The sequence below is a fragment of the Cynocephalus volans genome, chromosome 4, assembly GCF_027409185.1.
Source record: "Cynocephalus volans isolate mCynVol1 chromosome 4, mCynVol1.pri, whole genome shotgun sequence".
In the NCBI taxonomy this organism is placed as follows: Eukaryota; Metazoa; Chordata; class Mammalia; order Dermoptera; family Cynocephalidae; genus Cynocephalus; species Cynocephalus volans.
The window spans coordinates 37,296,450-37,316,017 of NC_084463.1; the positions used below are offsets into that span (position 1 = coordinate 37,296,450).

General features: G+C 35.6%; 1 protein-coding gene across 1 annotated transcript; it reads right to left on the reverse strand.

The window, feature by feature from the left end:
* Positions 1-17,897: 17,897 nt before the first annotated feature.
* Positions 17,898-18,854, reverse strand: LOC134376007 (olfactory receptor 9S13-like). Its single transcript, XM_063094707.1, has one exon. The coding sequence runs from the start codon at positions 18,852-18,854 to the stop codon at positions 17,898-17,900; it is 957 nt and encodes a 318-aa protein (XP_062950777.1).
* Positions 18,855-19,568: the final 714 nt, after the last annotated feature.

Genomic DNA, 19,568 nt, shown 5'->3' on the forward strand with positions numbered 1-19,568 from the left:
GCAATTTCCAACAAGGTAAAGTCCAGGTTTGAATGGTTTTACAGCTAAATTCCATCTAACTTTTAAAGAGGAGTTAATACCAATTCTCCTTAAACTGTTCCAAACAGTTACAACAGAAGCTACTCTCCCAAACTCATTCTATGAGGCCAAAATAACTCTGATACCAAAACCAGATAAAGACACAATCAAAAAGGAAAGTTACAGGCCAATATCCTTGATGAACCTAGATTCAAAAATCCTCAACAAAAAATTGGCAATCAGAATACAGCAACATATTAAAAAAATTATGTACTATGATCAAGTGGGATTGATTCCAGGGATGCAAGGATGGTTCAACATACAAAAGTCAATAAATGTGATACATCACATCAGCAAACTCAAGGACAAAGACCATGTGATTATCTCAATAGATGCTGAAAAAGCATTTGACAAAATTCAACATCCCTTCATGATAAAGACTCTCAACAAATTGGGTATAGAAGGAAAATGTCTTGACACAATAAAATCCAATTATGACAAGCCCACTGCCAGTGTCATTCCCAATGGGGAAAAACTGAGAACCTTTCCCCTAAGAACAGGAACAAGACACGTATGTCCACTCTCACCACTTCTATTTAACATAGTAGTGGAGGTACTAGCCAGAGCAATCAGGCAAGAGAAGGAAATAAAAGGAATCCGGATTGGAAAAGACAAAGTCAAATTTCTCTATTTGCAGATGACACGATACTATATATATAGAAAAACCTAAAGACTCTATCAAAAAACTCCTAGAGCTGATTAATAACTTCAGTAACATTGCAGGATAGAAAATAAAAACCCCCAAATCAGTTGCATTTATATAGTAAAATAATGAATTAATGGAAAGAGAAATAAAGAAAGAAAGCCCATTTACACTTCTCACACACACACAAAAATACCTAGGGATCAATTTAACTAAGCAGGTGAAAGACCTCTACAAGGAGAACCACAAACTACTTCTGAAAGAAATTAAAGAAGACATAAAAAGATTGAAAGATATTCCATGCTCTTGGATTGGAAGAATTAACATTGTGAAAATGTCTATACTACCCAAAGTGATCTACAATTCACATCCAAATGCGAATGACATTCTTCACAGAAATGGAAAAAACAATCTTATCTTCCATATGGAAAAACAAAAGACCGTGAATAGCTGAAGCAATCCTGAGGAAAATATAATAAAGCTGGAGGCATAACAATACCTGACTTCAAATTATACTGCAAAGCTATTGTAACCAAAACAGCATGCTACTGGTATAAAAACAGACAAGCAGACCAGTGGAGTAGAATTGTGAACCCAGAAGTCATCCCTCAGGCTTACAGCCATCTGATATTGGGCAAAGGCAACAAAAATATGCATTGTGGAAAAGAGTGCCTCTTCAACAAATAATGCTGGGAAAAGTGAATATCCAGATGCAGAAGAATGAAACTAGATATGCATCTCTCACCATACACTAAAATCAACTCAAAATGGGTTAAAAACTTAAGTATATGATCTGAAACTTGAAATTACTAAGAGATAATATAAGTGAAACACTTAGCACTTATGTCTGGGCACAGGCTTTATGAACATGAGCCCAAAAGAACAAGCAGTGAAACAAACAAACAAACAACCCCCCCCCAAAAAAAAACAACAAAAAAAACACAAATGGGACTATATCAAATTAAAAAGTTTCTGTATAGAAAAGGAAACAATCAAGAACGTGAAATGACAACCTACACAGTGGGAGGAAATTTTTGCTAACTATGCAATTGACAAGGGATTAATATCCATAATATACAAGGGGTTCAAGCAATTATACAGTAAAAAACAAATAATCCCGTTAAAAAATGGGCAAAAGAGCTGAATAGACACTTTTCAATAGAAGACATACAAATGGCCAACAGATATATTAAAATATGCTCAACATCACTAGTCATCAGGGAAATGCAAATTAAAACCACATTGATATATCGTCTCACACCAGTTAGACTGGTGATAATCAAATAGGTGGTGAATTACAAATGCTGGTGAGAGTGTGGAGAGCAGGGAATGCTCCTGCACTATTGGTGGGACCATAAGTTAGTACATACGTGATGGAAAACAGTATGGAGTTTCCTCAAACAGCTACAGATAGATCTTCCATATGATCCAGCAATCCCACTTCTGGGCATGTACCCAGAGAAATGGAAATCATCATGTTGAAGGGATACTTGCACTCCCATGTTCATCGCAGCTCCGTTTACAATAGCCAAGATATGGAACCAACCTAAATGTCCGTCAATGGATGATTGAATAAGGAAACTGTGGTATGTACACACCATGGAATAATACTCTGCCATAAAAAAGAATGAAATACTCCCATTTTCAACAACATGGATGAGCCTGGAGAAACTTATGTTGAGTGAAATAAGCAAAGCACAGAAGGATAAATACCACGTATACTCACTCATATGTGGTAGCTACAAGAAAAAGATGGAAGGAAAGAAAGACCACAGTAGCGGTCTTATGATTATGGCCCTCACATAATGGGCACAAAGGGTGACAATCAGCTTTGTTTCTCATGAATATTCATAATAAAAAATTATTAAATAAATAAATAATCATTTATATTATAAAGGAAGAGGTAAAACTGTCTCTATTTACATTTCATTATTTTATATCTAGAAAAATCAATCAAATTCCTAATTCATTCTGCAGAAATTGATGTGCTGATCCCTAGATCTTATATATCATGGCAAGGGATTTCAAATTCCATAACAATCTTGAAAAAGATGAAAAGAGTTGCAGGACTCACACTTTCTGATTTCAAAACTTACTATAAAACTGCATTAATCAAAGCATTGAATTACTGCCATAAGGATAGACGTACGTTTGAAGTCATGAATACCTTAATTATCCTGATTTGATCAATCCATGTTGCATAGATGTACCAAAATATCACTCTTCACCTGTAAATATGTAAATTTATTTTGTGCTGGTTATAAGACAATAATTTTAATAGAAATAAAAGGACAACAAGTCATGTCATGCACTGAGGTAAGTCTAAGGAAAGGAAATTCCCTTTGATTGGAGTTAAGACCTTTCAAAGGAGAAGAAATAGTCTATTTGACAAAAGTTGCTGAAACAATCAGATAATTACATACAAAAGAAAGAAGGTAGACACAGTACACTATACTGCAATATTAGCTAAGAGTGGATCAGAGACTAAATGTAACAGGTAAAACAAAAACCCCTTTGAAGAAATCATAGGTGTAAATCTTCATGACCTTGGATTTGCAACAGCTTCTTAAATATAAGCACAAGTAATAAAAGAAAAAACAAAACTGGACTTTATCAAAATCAAATTTTTTCATTAGTTTTTTTTGTAATTAATCATTTTATTTGAAGACAGAATTTTTTTTATGGATGTCATAAACAAAAGAGATATTCCACTGTGTTGCATTTCCCAGCAGAGCTTGGAAGAGCTAGACAATTATAAAGAACATGAAAAATTGTCAGTGCCATACACAGGAACATTACAGCTTCAAGAAAATTACTGAAGAAACCTATGTCTAAAACTTACATTCTACACCTTGACCTCTGTACAAACTACTGATTTTGACTCAAGATTGATGCAGATATTTTGTCTCTCACATTTGTTTCATTAAATTTTGTTGACTTGGTATTAAGATCTTCCTTTTTTTTATGAGTGATGAATATTGATACATGAATATGGGGTACAAAGAAAAGTGTCACCACTTATGCCTAAGATGTGGTGGCCAGATCCATACTGGAAGCATGCCCATTACCACAAATTGTGATTATACCCTGTGTCTCCTGCCAATTATCTCCCCAATTATCCCCAATCTCCCTCCTGATTCCCCCTTTCCCACTCTACTTTGTGTACCTAGGTATGTTCTCTCCCTCTGCAAGTCCAGCACACCACTGTGGTCTTTCTTTCCTTCCTTCTCTCTCTCTTAGCTCCTACTTATGAGTGAGAGCATACAGTATTTATCCCTCTGTACTTTGTTTGTTTCACTCAACATAGGTTTCTCCAAGCTCATCCATGTTGCAAATAAAAGGATTTCATTCTTTTTTATGGCAGAGTAGTATTTCATGGTGTATAATACCACAGTTTCCTTTTCCAGTCATCCATAGATGAACTTTTAGGTTGGTTCCATGTCTTGGCTGTTGTAAACAGAGCTGTGATGAACATGGGCATGCAGGTATCCCTTCGACATGATCATTTCCATTCCTTTGGTTATACACCCAGAAGTGAGATTGCTGGATCGTGTGGAAGATCTATCTGCAGTTGTTTGAGAAACCTCCATACTGTTTTCCATTGTGGTTGTACTAAATTATAGTCCCACTATTAAGAAAGTGGAAAGCAATCTACAGATTGGGAGAAAATATGTGTAAATCATATGTCTAATAAGGGTCTAGAATTTAGAATGCGTAAAGAACTATTAGAGCTCAATGACAAAAAGATAACAGTAAATGACAGCATTTCACAGAAATTAGGAGACATTTAAGTAAACAAGATACATACATGGCTAGTAAGCACATAAAAAGATGTCCAACATCATTAGTCATTAGTAAAAATAAATCAAAACCACAATGGTATACCATTTTACAACATCTAGGATGGTTATAACCAAAATAATGGAAAACAAAAGTGTTACCAAGTATGCAAATGTTCAAGCAATATCCCCAGGAATCTCTCATTCTCCATATCTTCACTCTGCTTGCTTCTTTCATGGCATTGCTCAAAAACAGCTTCTCTTGATGTAGTGATGAGATGGCAGTTCTGGGTTCATCACCTACAGTCCTAGGAAGAGAGCACATCTCCTTTGCACTAGTTCATGCTGGGATTGCATCTACTCAACCTACTTTGTATGACTGCCTATTTCTGGACCAATCCCAGTGATCAGGCCTAATGTCCTCCTCAGGAGGGCTGTGGGGTTGAGTTAGTGCCAGCCCCACCCACACCACAGAAAATGAGTTGGACTTCAAAAAAAATCGAATTTAGTACTCTTTAAAATGGGAGAGAGGCATTGGTTCTACATAGTTATAAATTATTTATAACATTATTTATTGGTTGGTTTAGGGGACTATGTGTATACTGTTCTGAGAACTTGGCCCACTAATGTAAAATTCTCCACAGAAGGAACTGTATCTCTTTCACCATTATATTCCCAGTGCCCATCAGCGTAGCTGGAACAAAGCTGTGTGCAGTGACTTTTACTCAAAGTCAAACAGACAACACATACCCAAGACTTCTGATTTCTTGTTTAGATGACTTTCAGCTTGGCCATCTTATTTTCCATGTTTAATTTTCTTATAATTTTATCTTACTTTTCACCATTATTATAGTCAATGTTATTTGAATAAAATATTCACATGTGTGGTAGCATTTTGTCACGTATTTGTCACCATTTTTGACGGTCCACAGCACATTACTAGAAGGAATTTATCCACTTTATTGTATCAGAAAAGATATTTTTGTCAAAACTGGCTTTTTCTTCATTTTCTTTACATTCTTTAGAGTTTTATGTATTTATTGGATACCAGGAAATATTGTCAAGAAAAATGTTTAAATGAGTAAGGTGGCATAGAAGGGAAAAGTATCATTCACAGCTTTTTGTATTTTTAATTTTTAATTCTATTTTATGATACCATTGTGTTTACACATGAATTTCTTCAATAGATTTTGAGACCTACAAAACAAGATATTTGTATCAATCGTCATCTCCCCAGGACAATCAGCATATTATTATATATATTTGCATAATTTTACACTCAAAACATATAAGTATATAAAATAAATGCATTTGTGTTGGTTGTGTGGTATAATTTCGAAATATCTACACATATGTATGCATATGTGTGTGTGTATATATATGAAAATCTAATATCTTTCTGCTTTAAACTTTTGTCATTTTATCCCATAACTTTTTTTTACCATCTGGATCTGGGATTATTTTGGACACCACAATTGATGTGTGTTAACTTGATGCTCAGTCTGACCCCTCAGTTTGACCCCTGTGTTACTGACTGATTAATATTCCTCAGAATCATGTATTTTGCAGTCTAAATTTACAAAAGAAAATATGACTAGCCATTCCACCTCTACAGAAGATGATATGACTTTATTTTAATAAATATGAAGTAACAAAATATTTGTACTGTGAGAGAACCAGGCCTTGGGACAATTCTAGGCACATGGCCTCTTCTGCATGAGGCCCCAATGAGTGACTGGAACAAGATGTTCCTTCACTGCCCTCTCACTAATTATAGAGACAGGTTAAGGAACAGATTAAGTAATTCAATCCCAACAATGGTGGCAGAATTTTCCTTTGGAATAGTTCAGAATTCAAGCCTTTGGGAGATGGACAACAGAGATAAAATCATTGCCGTCCTCATCCTGCTTGCTATTACCGGCAGCTGTGTTTACCAAACTCAAGAGAGCAAGAAGCAAAGTCCTACCTGGAGAAGGCATTTAGATGTTTAGAAGTCAGAGCTAGCACTGTCCCTCTGGATTAACAATCAGTAATAATTTCACCACCAACTACATCAAAAACCTGTGAACTACTTTCATTTTCTACATGGCAAGTACTTTAGTAAGTTTTTTTCCATTCTAGTTGTTCATGATAATCTTAGTAACAAAATAATAGGCCTAAGAAAAAATTTGTATTTAAGTGTTTTAATTAAACACATTTCTTGAATGACTAAATTTTAATTTAAGATCTCTAAGACGTGTCTGTTAAGTGTAGGCTACAAGGAAATAAAACATTGTTTTTCAATATGTTTTTTGAAACATGAGCTCAGAAAGGTTTTATTTCAAAGGCATGCTTTTTATTATAGAATTTTGGCTCAAGTACATATCAAACTTTGAAACAATTATTTACATTTAACCTCATTGTGATGCACGTAATGGGTGCTGATTACACTGTAATCAATTAAAAATTAGGTAAAAACGTTAGGTAAAGTTTATGTCAGTTATGAGCAAGAAGTTAAAAAGGAATGACAAAATAACAAAGAGTTCAAAAAGATATGTCTAATTTAAAATGTTAGTTGACAACAAATTCAATGTTTTACAAGATGACAAAGAAATTGATAAAGTAGTACTAGTTAAAACAACAAAATAAGATGGTACAAATCATTTCAGATACAGTACATTATAATCAATTACTTTAATATATTGACCTTTCAGACAAAAGACATGATTTTTATACATGATTTAAAAAATACATCCAGCTACTTTCTGCTTGCTTACATATAAATGATGCATATAGTATATATAATACACATATATTTACTTACATATTTATAGGTATGAATGCTCACAATATGAGAAAATGGACACATTAATACTCATTGTGAAAAATGGTAAGCTAGGCAAACACAAAAGATAAAAAGATAAGAAAGCCCTATTAATGTCAGAACAAATTAATCTTTAGGACAAAAATATTTTCCAATATAGAGTGACCCCATGTAGTATTAAAACTTTCATTTTAAATTAAAATATAGAAATTCTAAAGTAATCATTAACTGAGAATATAGATTAAAATATATAAATCAGATTTGATAAAACTATCAGAAAAACTGGATTAGAATTACAGCTCTATACAAAATCTTTTCAGCAATAGATCAAGTACAAATACTTCAGACAAGATATAGTGATTAAAAGAGCCAAACACTCTTGCTCTAATAATATTTATTTTTTCTCAACACTCGTAAAATGTATTTTAAATTTACTTGGCCTTTGTCATAAAGCAAGTCTCCACAAATTTCAAATGACCCTTCTATGAGATTAACTTCCTTTACCAAAATAAATCTATTTAGAAATCTTAAAATAAGTATATATAATGTATGTTTATATATATGTAACATACAGCAGAATGTATTTCTTTTTTAAAAATCATGCAGTAAAATCATGTCTTTTGCCTGAAAAGTGAATTAAGCTTCACATTAGATATTGATTTAAAGTCACTTCTAAGTAACCATTTTACTTAGAAAGTAAAATTCACATTCTAAATTACAAAATCATAATTTTGTTATAATTAAAGAAGGTAATATTTAGACCTGACAAAAAATAAAAGTGTTTTATCTCAAATTTTTTTTATGATAAAGCTAAAGCAGTCCCTGAGAAAATTTACAACCCCTCAAAGGAAGAGAAGACAAGGTAAATATCAATGAATATCTAATTTCAAAATTTAGCAAATAGGCATTAGAATAGAAGGAATATTAGTTGAAGAAAATAATAATAAGAGAATAAGTTAATAAAATAAATGAAAAACAAGGATACACTAAGGAGTATATATAAAGCATAAAAAGTGGTTTATGGAAAAAAAGCTGATTGAATTATGTTGAAGAAAAAAATTATTCAAGACCACGATGATAGGTATAGGGACCACTGCAATGGGGTCTGGAAGGGGAAGAAAGAGACTGGGCTCGACTCCATGAACGAGGATAAGTGAGAATTTATAGCCAAGGAGTCAGTGGAGAGAGAATTACTAAGAGGAAAGATCAGGTTTGAGAAATTCTGGCTAAACCAAGCTAGCAGAATTGTTGCCGAGGACAAGCCAGGATGATTAGACATCACCTGAGTGATGGTGAAAACTGAGGAACTTGATCAGACATAGAGGAAGATCAGATATCAAAGATGAAGTGTTCTGGATAAACTGACTTAGCAGTTTTGTTTTGTTTTGTTTCCTTTTGGATTTTACACAGAAGTATACACACAGACCTAGGAAAAGTTCAGAAGTGTGACTGAAGTTTGGCCAAGCAAGGAATGTTTGTTAATTCCCAGACCTGTGGAAAGATTGATCGGGAGATGTAGAGAAAGGAGATAAACCATCATAAAGAAATTTGGACATTATTATAGATATCATAGAAAATTTTTTTCAAATGCTATAAAATTTGTAACCATATAAAACTTACAAATTTTTAAACTATATAAAACATAATGCTAATAAGTAGTTGACTTAGATGAACTGGAAATATTGTTAAATTAATTAATTTTTTGGGAACTGACTAAGGAAAAAATGTAAAACCCAAATTGTCCTACAAAACTATAGAAATGAGTCAGAGATAAAAAATATTTCTACAAAGAAAATATCCAGCATAAATACTTGCAAAGGTGAATTATACCCAATATTTAAGAAAGATATATTTTAAAATGTACACGAAGTCTTCTCGAGAACAGAGTAAGTAGGAACATAATCTAATGTATTTTAGATATTTAGATGTAGATTCATGCCAAACCACACAGTAACATTAGAAAGAAGGAGGTGACAGGCCAATCGTGCTAATATTTATTATATAATGAACAAAACAATTCATCAATAAAGTCAAGATCAAGTTTTGATTATTCTAGTAGTACAAATTTGCATAGTTATGAAAATTATTACAGCAAATCAACACATTAACAAATAATAAAAATGTAAAGGTGCCAAAAAAAAAAAAAAAAAGAAGCTCCTAACATTTTCGGTTCTACCCTAGTTTAAAGATAAACACATTGAAATAAATCAAGATGATTATAAACCATTTCTTCTGTTACCACTCTTTTTCAAAAATGTACTGGGGGTTATTGTCGTGAGGAAGCTTAAATTATTTTAAAAAGATTAATTTTCTCATTGTGTAATGAAACATAAACAAATGCAATAGAAACATGTCATACAGAGTTTTGGTCAAAAAGGACTCATAGAATATGACCTCTTGCCAATCCAAATGACATTATGACTCCTACAATGTACACTTTCTTTTTGCTGGCACATAAAAGAAATATTATGAAGTTATTTTATATGCTTTTCTATACTTGTGTTCCTCAACGTCTGAGCTGATTTCTCTGGTTTCAAGCCAGAGTATTTCTCCTCATGATGGCTTTGCCTTGGGTTGAATGTCCCCCCAAAACTTACCCCCCTCTGTAACTGTTTTTTTTTTTTTTTTTTTTTGGTCTTTTTCATGACCGGCACTCAGCCAGTGAGCGCACTGGCCATTCCTATATGGGATCCGAACCCGCCGCGGAAGCGTCGCCGCGCTCCCAGCGCTGCACTCTCCCGAGTGCGCCACGGGCTCGGGCCCCCACTGTAACTGAAAGGTGGGGACTTGAAGAGATGATTAGATTGTAGGACTATGTCCTAGTGAATGGATTAAAAACTGCGGTGGGTGTGGTTTGGAGTTCTTTAAAAGGAGAGTGAATGAGGTGGTTAGTCTTTGTCTGCTAGTTCATTTTTGCAATATGATACCCTGCCATCACTGAAGTCACCACCAAAGAAAGCCTTCACCAAATGTGTTCCCTGTACTTTGGACTTCCTAGCCTCTGATACTGTAAGCAATAAATTTCATTTTCTTATAAACTACCTACTTTTTGTATTTTTTATAAGCAACAGAAATGAATGAACACAGGGTTCATATGTCTATTTCAACTTATAGTTGTGAAATGATTCCCAAATTGATGTTTTAGGAGTTCTTTTACTACAATACATTTTTTAAAGCAATGCTCAAACCTGTGCCTGATCTTCCCTGAAGTCAGGACCCATAAATCATTTAACCCCAGACATACAAGTGTGTGGTCATAAATACCCATCACTATACTCATAGACGTGAATCTGAGAGTATGAGATCATGTCTGTCTCCTGGCTCTCTAAGCACATCCTTGCAATTTTATATTATAGATCCTGGGGGAGAGATGCCACCAATCCTATATCCACCTGTAAGTGACACGTATCTTATACAACATCAATAACTGCCTTGGGACTGTTCAATGGCACACATGTAACAAATGATTGTGACTGATACCTTACATTCTTATTTTACTCTCGGATGAGGTTAATATTATATCATTTGATATTTTACTCTACATTCCAGGTGTTGCCCAATAACTTGATGTCAAATTCCATATCAGCTTCAGCACAATTTTCTTGGCCCACCCTGAACATATGGACATTTTTTTTACCTAGGGAAAGTAGATGATACTAACAATGCCCCTTCTGGACTCAAAATCTCCCTGATCCTTCAAAGACATGCAGTAATCCATAGAGATTTTTATTTACTACACTAAGTTTGTCAACCTTTGCCTCAAGCTGAGTGTCTTAGACTGCTTTAGATGACATAATAAAATACCACAGACTGGGTGTCTTAAACTATGGGAATTTATTTCTTACACTTCTAGAAGCTGGCAGTCCCAGGTCAAGGTCAAGCAAGTGTTGACTTTAGATGAGGGCTCTCTTTCTGGCCTACAAACAGCCATATTTCACTGTTCCCTCACATGTCCTTTCCTCTGAGTGCATGTGGACAGAGAAAGAGAGAGAGAAAGGGAGCAAGTTCTCTGGTGTCTCTTCTTATCAGGGCCCTAATCACATTAGATCAGGGTCCCATCCTCATGACATTATTTAACTCTAATTACCTATGAAAAGCCCCATCTCCAAATATAATCATATTGAGGATTAAGGCTTCAACATGTGGATTGGGAGGTGGGGCACAAATATTTAGTCTATAACACTGAAAAAAAAATAAAGTGTCTTCTGTACTCCAGGAGCATTCTGAAGCATTCATTCATCATTCAGCACTGAAACAACTTATTGCTTCTATCCTATTCTTACATATCATATATACCACACACCATACATACACATCATATATATCAAATTGGGGGAAAGTCTGTGTCAGATACATTTGCCTGCCTGAAATCTTAAAAGCAACTAAATGCTTGTCTTGAGTGAAGAGAGTTCCTATGTTATAATCAAAGTTGTCAGCATCACACTGACCACTGGTGCTCTGTACAGTGCACTCCTGACGTGAAACTTGGACTATCAGGGAGGCTCAAGCAAGCTCAGTGTGTGTAGGGAATATAAGTGTCCTGAAATTTTGAGTTCAATGCTCTTTGAGTTTTGTGATCTTCACTAAGGCATTCATTCAAATTCTAAGAACTGGGTATGGAGCAATGAATAAAAACTGACAGAAGTTCCTGTTCTCATATCACGTTGTGAGGAAAATGGAGTAGTTTATTCAGGCCCCCCTCACCTCAGGTCCAGTTGGGGGTGGTGCAGCACTTTCTTTGTAAATAAATGGTGTGGGGATGGAGTTACTGTGCATGCACACCCATGGATTTTTACCTTGTTGCTATTCTTGTGTGTGCTTCTTCAGAGTGTGTGAGGCAGCAAATCTGAAGTGCTGGCGGCATAGCTCACATGTAGAAATAAAGCCTATTCTACATTCACCCATGTCTCTAAGGACCTTTTTCCTGTTACCTAGCTCACAGACCTGTGTGTGAAGGGTTTGTGACCCAGTCTGGACAGCAGGCTAGAGGGGTTTGTGACCTCAAGCCCTAGCCCTAGCCCTACAATTGGAGTAGTTGGCAGGAGGATTCTACACAGGTAAGGGAGCCAAAAGCCCTTGGGAAAAGGAGGAAATGTGGCTACTTTTGAATATGTGGTGCCCTGAGGCCACTTTCCTGTTGACCAGAATCTGGTTGCTGCTCATTATACTGCAAGGCAGCATAGACCAGGCACTACAGTGGAGAACACCTTGGGAGGGGGAGGAAATGTGGCTGTCCTTGAGCATGTGGTACCCAGTGGTCAGTTTTCTGCTGTACAGAGCCTGGCTACTGCTCGATATACTGCAAACTGATTGAGATTTGAAGAAGAAAGCAGAGTTGTTGGAAGCAGGGATAGATGTCCCAGAGGATGACATGCAGTGACTGGCCACTCCTGTTTCTCGCACTAAGGAGGACGACAAACCCTGTGGTGAGTTAGGGGAGACTGTGTGTCTCCAGGCACGACCTTTTGTACATCAGAAAGTGAAATGCAAGCTGCCTATGGGACCAGGTGGGCAAACAGTGGGCAATCCACAGGAGACCCAATTCACTACATATGTCCTGTATACCCAGGTGGAATTGGTTGACTTGGGGAGACAGTTCTGGCAGAAACAGGGGCAGCCCCTTGCTGCTTGGCTGTTGCAGTTATGGGACCTAGGGGTAGATAGTGTGGTATGCTCTGGTGAGGAGATGGAAAAATTAGCCTCCATCACCATGCATCCATCCCTGAGACAGTGGCTACAGAATAGCCATAGATATACACAAGGGCCAGGTAATCACTCCTTCATGGAATGAGTGAATGCAGCTGCCCAAACTGTGTGGGGAAATGCTTGAGAACTGCCCAAGATTGTTAGTAAATGGCAAACTTATTCTAAGTTGGTCCAAATAGTTTGGGAGCTGGGGACGCAGCAGTCCATGTTTAATGTGAACACCCATGGCCCAGACAATGAAAGTTTTATAGGCAGCATGAGAGACATAGTGCTGCAAAATGCCCGTCAACATTCTTGCTAAAGATATGCTTTTGAAGCCAGGATATGGCAAGAATGGAAATATTCTCTTACCAGCCCCAACCTGTTTAAAACAGGGACAGACAGTACAATAGGAATGGCCTTGGAGAATAAAAGCCCCCCATATATGCTGGGTAGGTCTAATAGGGCCTTGGGGGAAAGGATTAGAGGAAGGCTTGCAAGTTTCATCTTGGGTGAAAATTACCTGGCCTCCTAGAGTAAAGGCAACACTTCCTGGAACAGATAAGCACTCTATTCCAAAGGGCACATTTGTATTATCATTATGGCCAATTTTGAGTTCCCTATACTGTTACATGTAGAACCTACAGATCCAACAGTGTTAGCAGATAAAGTATGGTATCATAAACCAGGTAAGATACCTACTCCTGCAACCATCATTTCTCAGGATGGCAAACTGGCATGTATCTTACCAGAGGGACAAGAACTTCCCCTATTGGTACCAATAACCCTTCTGTCTTTTTGCCCATAGTGTTCTGGCTGTAGGCACCAGAATCAACTGGGTACATACATACATTCATGTGATCAATGTGTCGGCCAACTGAATATGCATTGAACTTCTTATCAGTATGACTACAAGATTCCCATGGAAAATCACACCAGTGATGACTACTAACCAGACATGTGCGACTAATAGTTGCAAGGACAGAACTACAGGACAAGCATTAAGGACAAGCCTTAACGCATATTGAACAGACAATATGTTAAATGAATGTAAGGTTCATTTACCCATAATGGAACATCATGGAAAATTCTGAACACCTACATTGTATGGTTAGGGACACTGAAGGGGTGGATTGTGAGGAAAATGGAGTAGTTTAGTCAGGCCCCCTTGCCTCAGGACCAGTTGGGGGTGGTGCAGCACATTCTTTGTAAACAAGTTGTGTGAGGGTGGAGTTAGTGCACATGTGTGGCCATGTATTTTTAGCTTGTTGCTATTCTTGTGTGTTCTTCTTCAGAGTGTGTGAGGCAGTGGCTCTGAACTGCTGGTCAGCAGAGCTCACACTTACAAATAAAGCCTATTCTACATTCACCCATGGCTCTAAGGACCTTTTTCCTGTTACCTAGCTCATAGACCTGCACATGAAGGGTTTGTGACCCAGTCTATACAGCGGGCTAGAGGGGTTTGTGAGCTCGAGCCCTAGCCCTAGCTCTGCATACATACATACCCTTATGGGACAGAAAGAAAATATGTGCTCTATTGGATGGTTTTAAGTGCTATGGAGAAAGACAACAAGGAAGAGAGGTGGGATTAGAGTACTGGGGAGAATGATATTCAGGGAAGATAACACTAATTAACCTCACTTGACATCAACATCATCCTGTAGATAATTTCCCTGAACCACTTAAGTAAAACTTTTGGGGGGATCCAAAATAATAGTCAATATAAGTGCTAATTCTGTATCTCCACATGCTTTTATAGTTATTTATATGTTTGTCTTTTGAATAAAATTAATAGTTTCATGCAGGAGTCGTTCATGCTTTATCCTCATAGTCGAGCATTTGACTGCCACATTGCTAATACTCAGTAAAATATTTCTTGAGAGGATGAATAAATAACTTTATAAGGCATCAATAAGAACCAGGCACAAAATGTTTCTAATGTCATTACATTGTGCTGGACTTCATTCTGATGGCAAAAAACATCTCCTGAAGTGCTGTCATACACAGACAATATGATGTTTCTACCTTTTGGTAGTTTAGTCAATGGATTTATGATAGGGCACTCTTTTGATACTTAAGTTTAGAACTTGTGAGTTTATGAGCCAAAATAGAAATAAAAATAAAGTAAATGAAAACAAATCAGGAAATAATTAAGAAACAGAATTAAGAGTTATTGGATGTGGGGGGATATAAAATATTATATGTATGAGTTGTAAATGATGAGGTGTCATGCATCCCAATGGTGCAGAAACTTATCCTGTAAACAGTCTTCAAATATAGCCATTTAAATAGTGAGTGTATGGATTTTGGTTTTTGTTTGTTTGTTTGTTTTTGATTTTGCTTACTTTCTACTAGAGGTTTTGCCAGTGGGGGTGAAAAAAGTTGAAAATTAAAAAAAAAGGATCAAACAGAAAAGGAAGAAATCTGTCGAAGGAAAAAAAAAAAACCAAATTGGAAAAAAGGAATAACACTGTGTTTATAGACTAAATAATAGTATATGTAGAAAATCTCACGGAATCTATAAAATAGTTACTAGAAGTAATAGCTGAATTAAGGAAGTTTAAAAGATACAAGATCACTATATAATAATCCATTGAATGTCTATTTTCTATCAATGAACACTCCAGAAAATAAAATTTTAAAAAACATACCTTTTACAAAAGCATCAAAAACATGAAATAATTAGGGACTGATCTGAAAAAAGATATGAAAGAATTCTGCACTGAAAACTATAAAACAATGCTGAGAAACACTACAACATTACAAAGTAATTGGAGAGATAAACTGTGTTCACAGATTGGAAATCTCAATACTGTAAAGGTGACATTTATTTCCAAATTGATGCACAGGTTTGATTTAATTCTAATTGAAATATCACCGGCCTTTTTGTGATAAAAAAATAAATGCTTTCTAAAATTTATATGGAGAATAAAAAACAATTATAATAGTCAAAACAGCATTTTTCTTTAAAAAAGAAAAATGTTAGAGAGGTAACACTACCTGATTTCAAAACTTACTGTAAAATTATGGTAATCAAAACAGTGGAAAGATAAACAAACAGGTCAATAGAACCCAATAAAAAGTCCAGGGGAGAAAAACTCACACATATTGTGGCATCTGACTTTTAACATAGGTACAATTAAAGACAATTCAATGAAAAAAGTATAGTGTTTTCAAGAACTGGTGCCGAAATATTTGGCTTCACATAGAAAAAAAAATCCACAAGCTCTGATCTACGACTTACACCATATAAAAATAATCATGGACCAAAATATATACCTAAAACTATAAAACCTGTAAAAAAAAAAAAAAAAAACGAAACCTTTGAGACTTTGAATAAGGCAAGGATTTTTTTTTTAATAAGATAATGGAGGAACAACCCTTACATACAAAAGAAATACATTGGCTTTAATAAAAATTAAAACTTCTGTTCTTAGAAGGACATTTGTTGAAAGAATGAAAGGAAAAGCCCTCTGAGAAAATATTTGAAATCATATATCTCATACATATAGAAATTTTAAATCTTAATAATAAGAAAAACAACTACCCAATGGAAAAAAACAAAAAAGACAAAAAAAACAAATGAGCAAAAGATCGGAAAAGACATTTCACCAAAGATGTACAGACGGCAAGTAAGCTGTGAAAAGATGTTCAGCGCCATTTGTCATTTAGAAAATACAAATTAAATCAGAATGAGATACCACTATGTACTCATTAGAATAGCTAAAATTAAAAAGGCAGAAAATATCAAGTATTAATGAAGATGTAGAGGATCTGAAACTCTCACGCATTGATTGTAGGAATGTAAAATTATACAAAAACTTTGGAAAACAGTTTGACAATTTTTAAAATATTAAATATACATTTATCATACAATTGAACCATTTTACTTTTTAGGAATTTACTTAAGAGGAGTGAAACGATATGCCCATAAAAATATGTGAACACAAAAAATGTTCATAACAACTATATTTGTAATAGCCCCAAACTAGAAAGAAACAAATGTTTATCAACAGGTGAATGGATAAACAAATTGTATTTATACAACACATCAAACATAAATAAACCATTGATACATGCTACAATTTCACTGAATTTCAAAATAATTATGGTCATGAAAGAAGTCAGATACTTTCCATGCCCTCGCCTGTCCTAGGTTACATGATGTATGGATTTATGGAAAGCTCAAGCAAGTATAAACTAATCTATAATGACATAAAGCAGATCAGTGGCTGCCCGGAGGAGATCATTTTTTTGTGACAGAAATGGGAGAATCATTAGAAAGAGCTCCAAGGGAATATTTGAGATTATTAACATGTACATTACCTTGATTGTGAAGATAGATTCATAAGCTTATATGTATGTCAAAACTGCAAATTGTACACCTAATGTGATTTTATTGCATGTCCATTATACCTCCATATAAGCTGTTTAAAATAGAATTTATTAATAAGATTTATCTAATTTTTAATATGAAAAATACCGAGTACTAATGTATGTATTTCTAAATATTTTTAGGTAAAATGTTGAAGCACTCATCCTTTTGGGAAGGATCTGTATTTGTACTTGGTTAGCTGTAGTCAAGACAAACATTTTATTGAATTTTTAATAAAATTATACAATTTTTACATAGTTATTTTCAGGTAGAGTTTGATCAAGATGCTATGTAATGTATGAGATAAAGTAACCACATATATTCATCCATTCCAAGACCTGTTCTTCCATTCAACAGCATTGTATTCACCATAAGCTTTGATTTTGTTCATTGTTTAAATATATAAAGACAAAACACACTCTATCTTCTAGATCACAGACTTCAATTAAAAAAAAAAAAAAAAAGAAGCCCGTAATGCTATATTCCTAAAGCATAATCCACAGGGGTAGAAGCGGTTTGGAGTGAAGTCCAGGATTATTTATGAGATCCACGGCCACAATAATCACAAGGAAGCTTCTGCTTCCTCCTCCTCAGAGCTTGCTTGACATCTTTGTTTCTCAGGCTGTATATCAGGGGATTCAACACCGGGATGACAAGAGTGTAAAAGATGGACACTACTTTATTCTGCTCCATGGAGACAATGGCACTGGGTTGTGCATACATGAAGAAAACAGTACCAAAAAACAAGCACACTCCAGTTAGGTGGGAGGCACATGTGGAGAAGGCTTTCTGGCGTCCCTGCACTGTCTGGATCCTCAGGATTGTAGAGATGATGTAGATGTATGAGACCAAAATGATGAAGAAGGTACTGACAATAATGGAGCCACATAAACCAAGAAGGACCAGTTGGTTTATAAAGGTATCCGCACATGAGAGGGACAAGAGTGGGAGGACATCACAGAAAAAGTCATTGATGTCATTGGCTCCACAGAAGGGCAACGTGAAAGTCATTGTTGTTTGAGTGATGGCATTCACTACACCCCACAGGTAGGACCCTGACACTAACAGCACACAGACCCAGTGAGACATGTTCACAGAGTACAGAAGGGGGTTACAGATGGCAATGAAGCGGTCATAGGCCATGGCAGCCAGAAGAAAAGCCTCTGTGGTACCGAAAAAAGACAGGAAGAAGAACTGGGCAGCACACCCACCAAAAGAAACTGTGTGGTCCTCTTTCAAGCAGTTAATCAGAGCCCTGGGTGCAATTGTGGAGGAATAGCAGATGTCCAACAAAGAAAGGCTTTGGAGGAAGTTATACATCGGTGTATGGAGGTGAGAATCCACCCTGATAATCATAATCATGCCAAAGTTCCCCACCATAGCTATCAAATATAGGATCAAAAAAATTAGAAATAGCATTTTCTGCACTCCTGGGCCTCCTCTGAATCCAAGTAAAACAAATTCTGAGAAATGTGTAAAATTTGCCTTCATTAAGTGCAGCCAGAGAGAGAGACAGAGACAGAGAAACAAAAGAAGGAGAAGAGGGAGGTGGGAGAGGAAAAACGAGAATGTTTGCAAGCCAAATATTATTTAATGCTAAGCTATAAAAGCCATTAAATAATATCAAGTTTGAGATCTTCATATGACTTTAAATACATTCTGTTTCTGATCCTGTGTATAATGTCTTCATGTACTGTATTTCATATGCAGTGAAATGGGGAATGTTTCTGCTGCAGGGGAAAGGAGTTGGAAATAAATTTGCATTCACACAGAAATAGTTTGCATCTATAAATATGTCACCATATTATTCTACTCTAATATCACCAATAATACATGAGAAAGTATTCTCTGGTCTATTTCAAGTCATTTCTTTATTTTACACTTTTTTAAAATTTAAAGAAGTCTCAAAATCAGAGCTCAAAGACAGACATGAGTACACATAAGACATAACTACTGAGTTAGTTTTGCATCACAAGAATATTTATCTGGGTTGAGCTGGGAGATGCTGGCAGGTGAAGTTGATTGTACATATAAAATCAATTTACTCAGGCTCCTGTGTCACACTATCTGTATTAGTTTTCGGTAACTGCTGTAAGAAATTATCTTAGATCTGTTGTCTAAAACAACAGAAATTAACTCTTACAGTTCCAGAAGATGGAAGTGCAAAGCAAGCTTCAATGGCCTACAATGTGTTAGCAGGCTGGT

Bases quoted from the DNA above. Each gene is read 5' to 3' on its own strand.
- LOC134376007 (XM_063094707.1), bottom strand. From the start codon at position 18,854: ATGAAGGCAAATTTTACACATTTCTCAGAATTTGTTTTACTTGGATTC.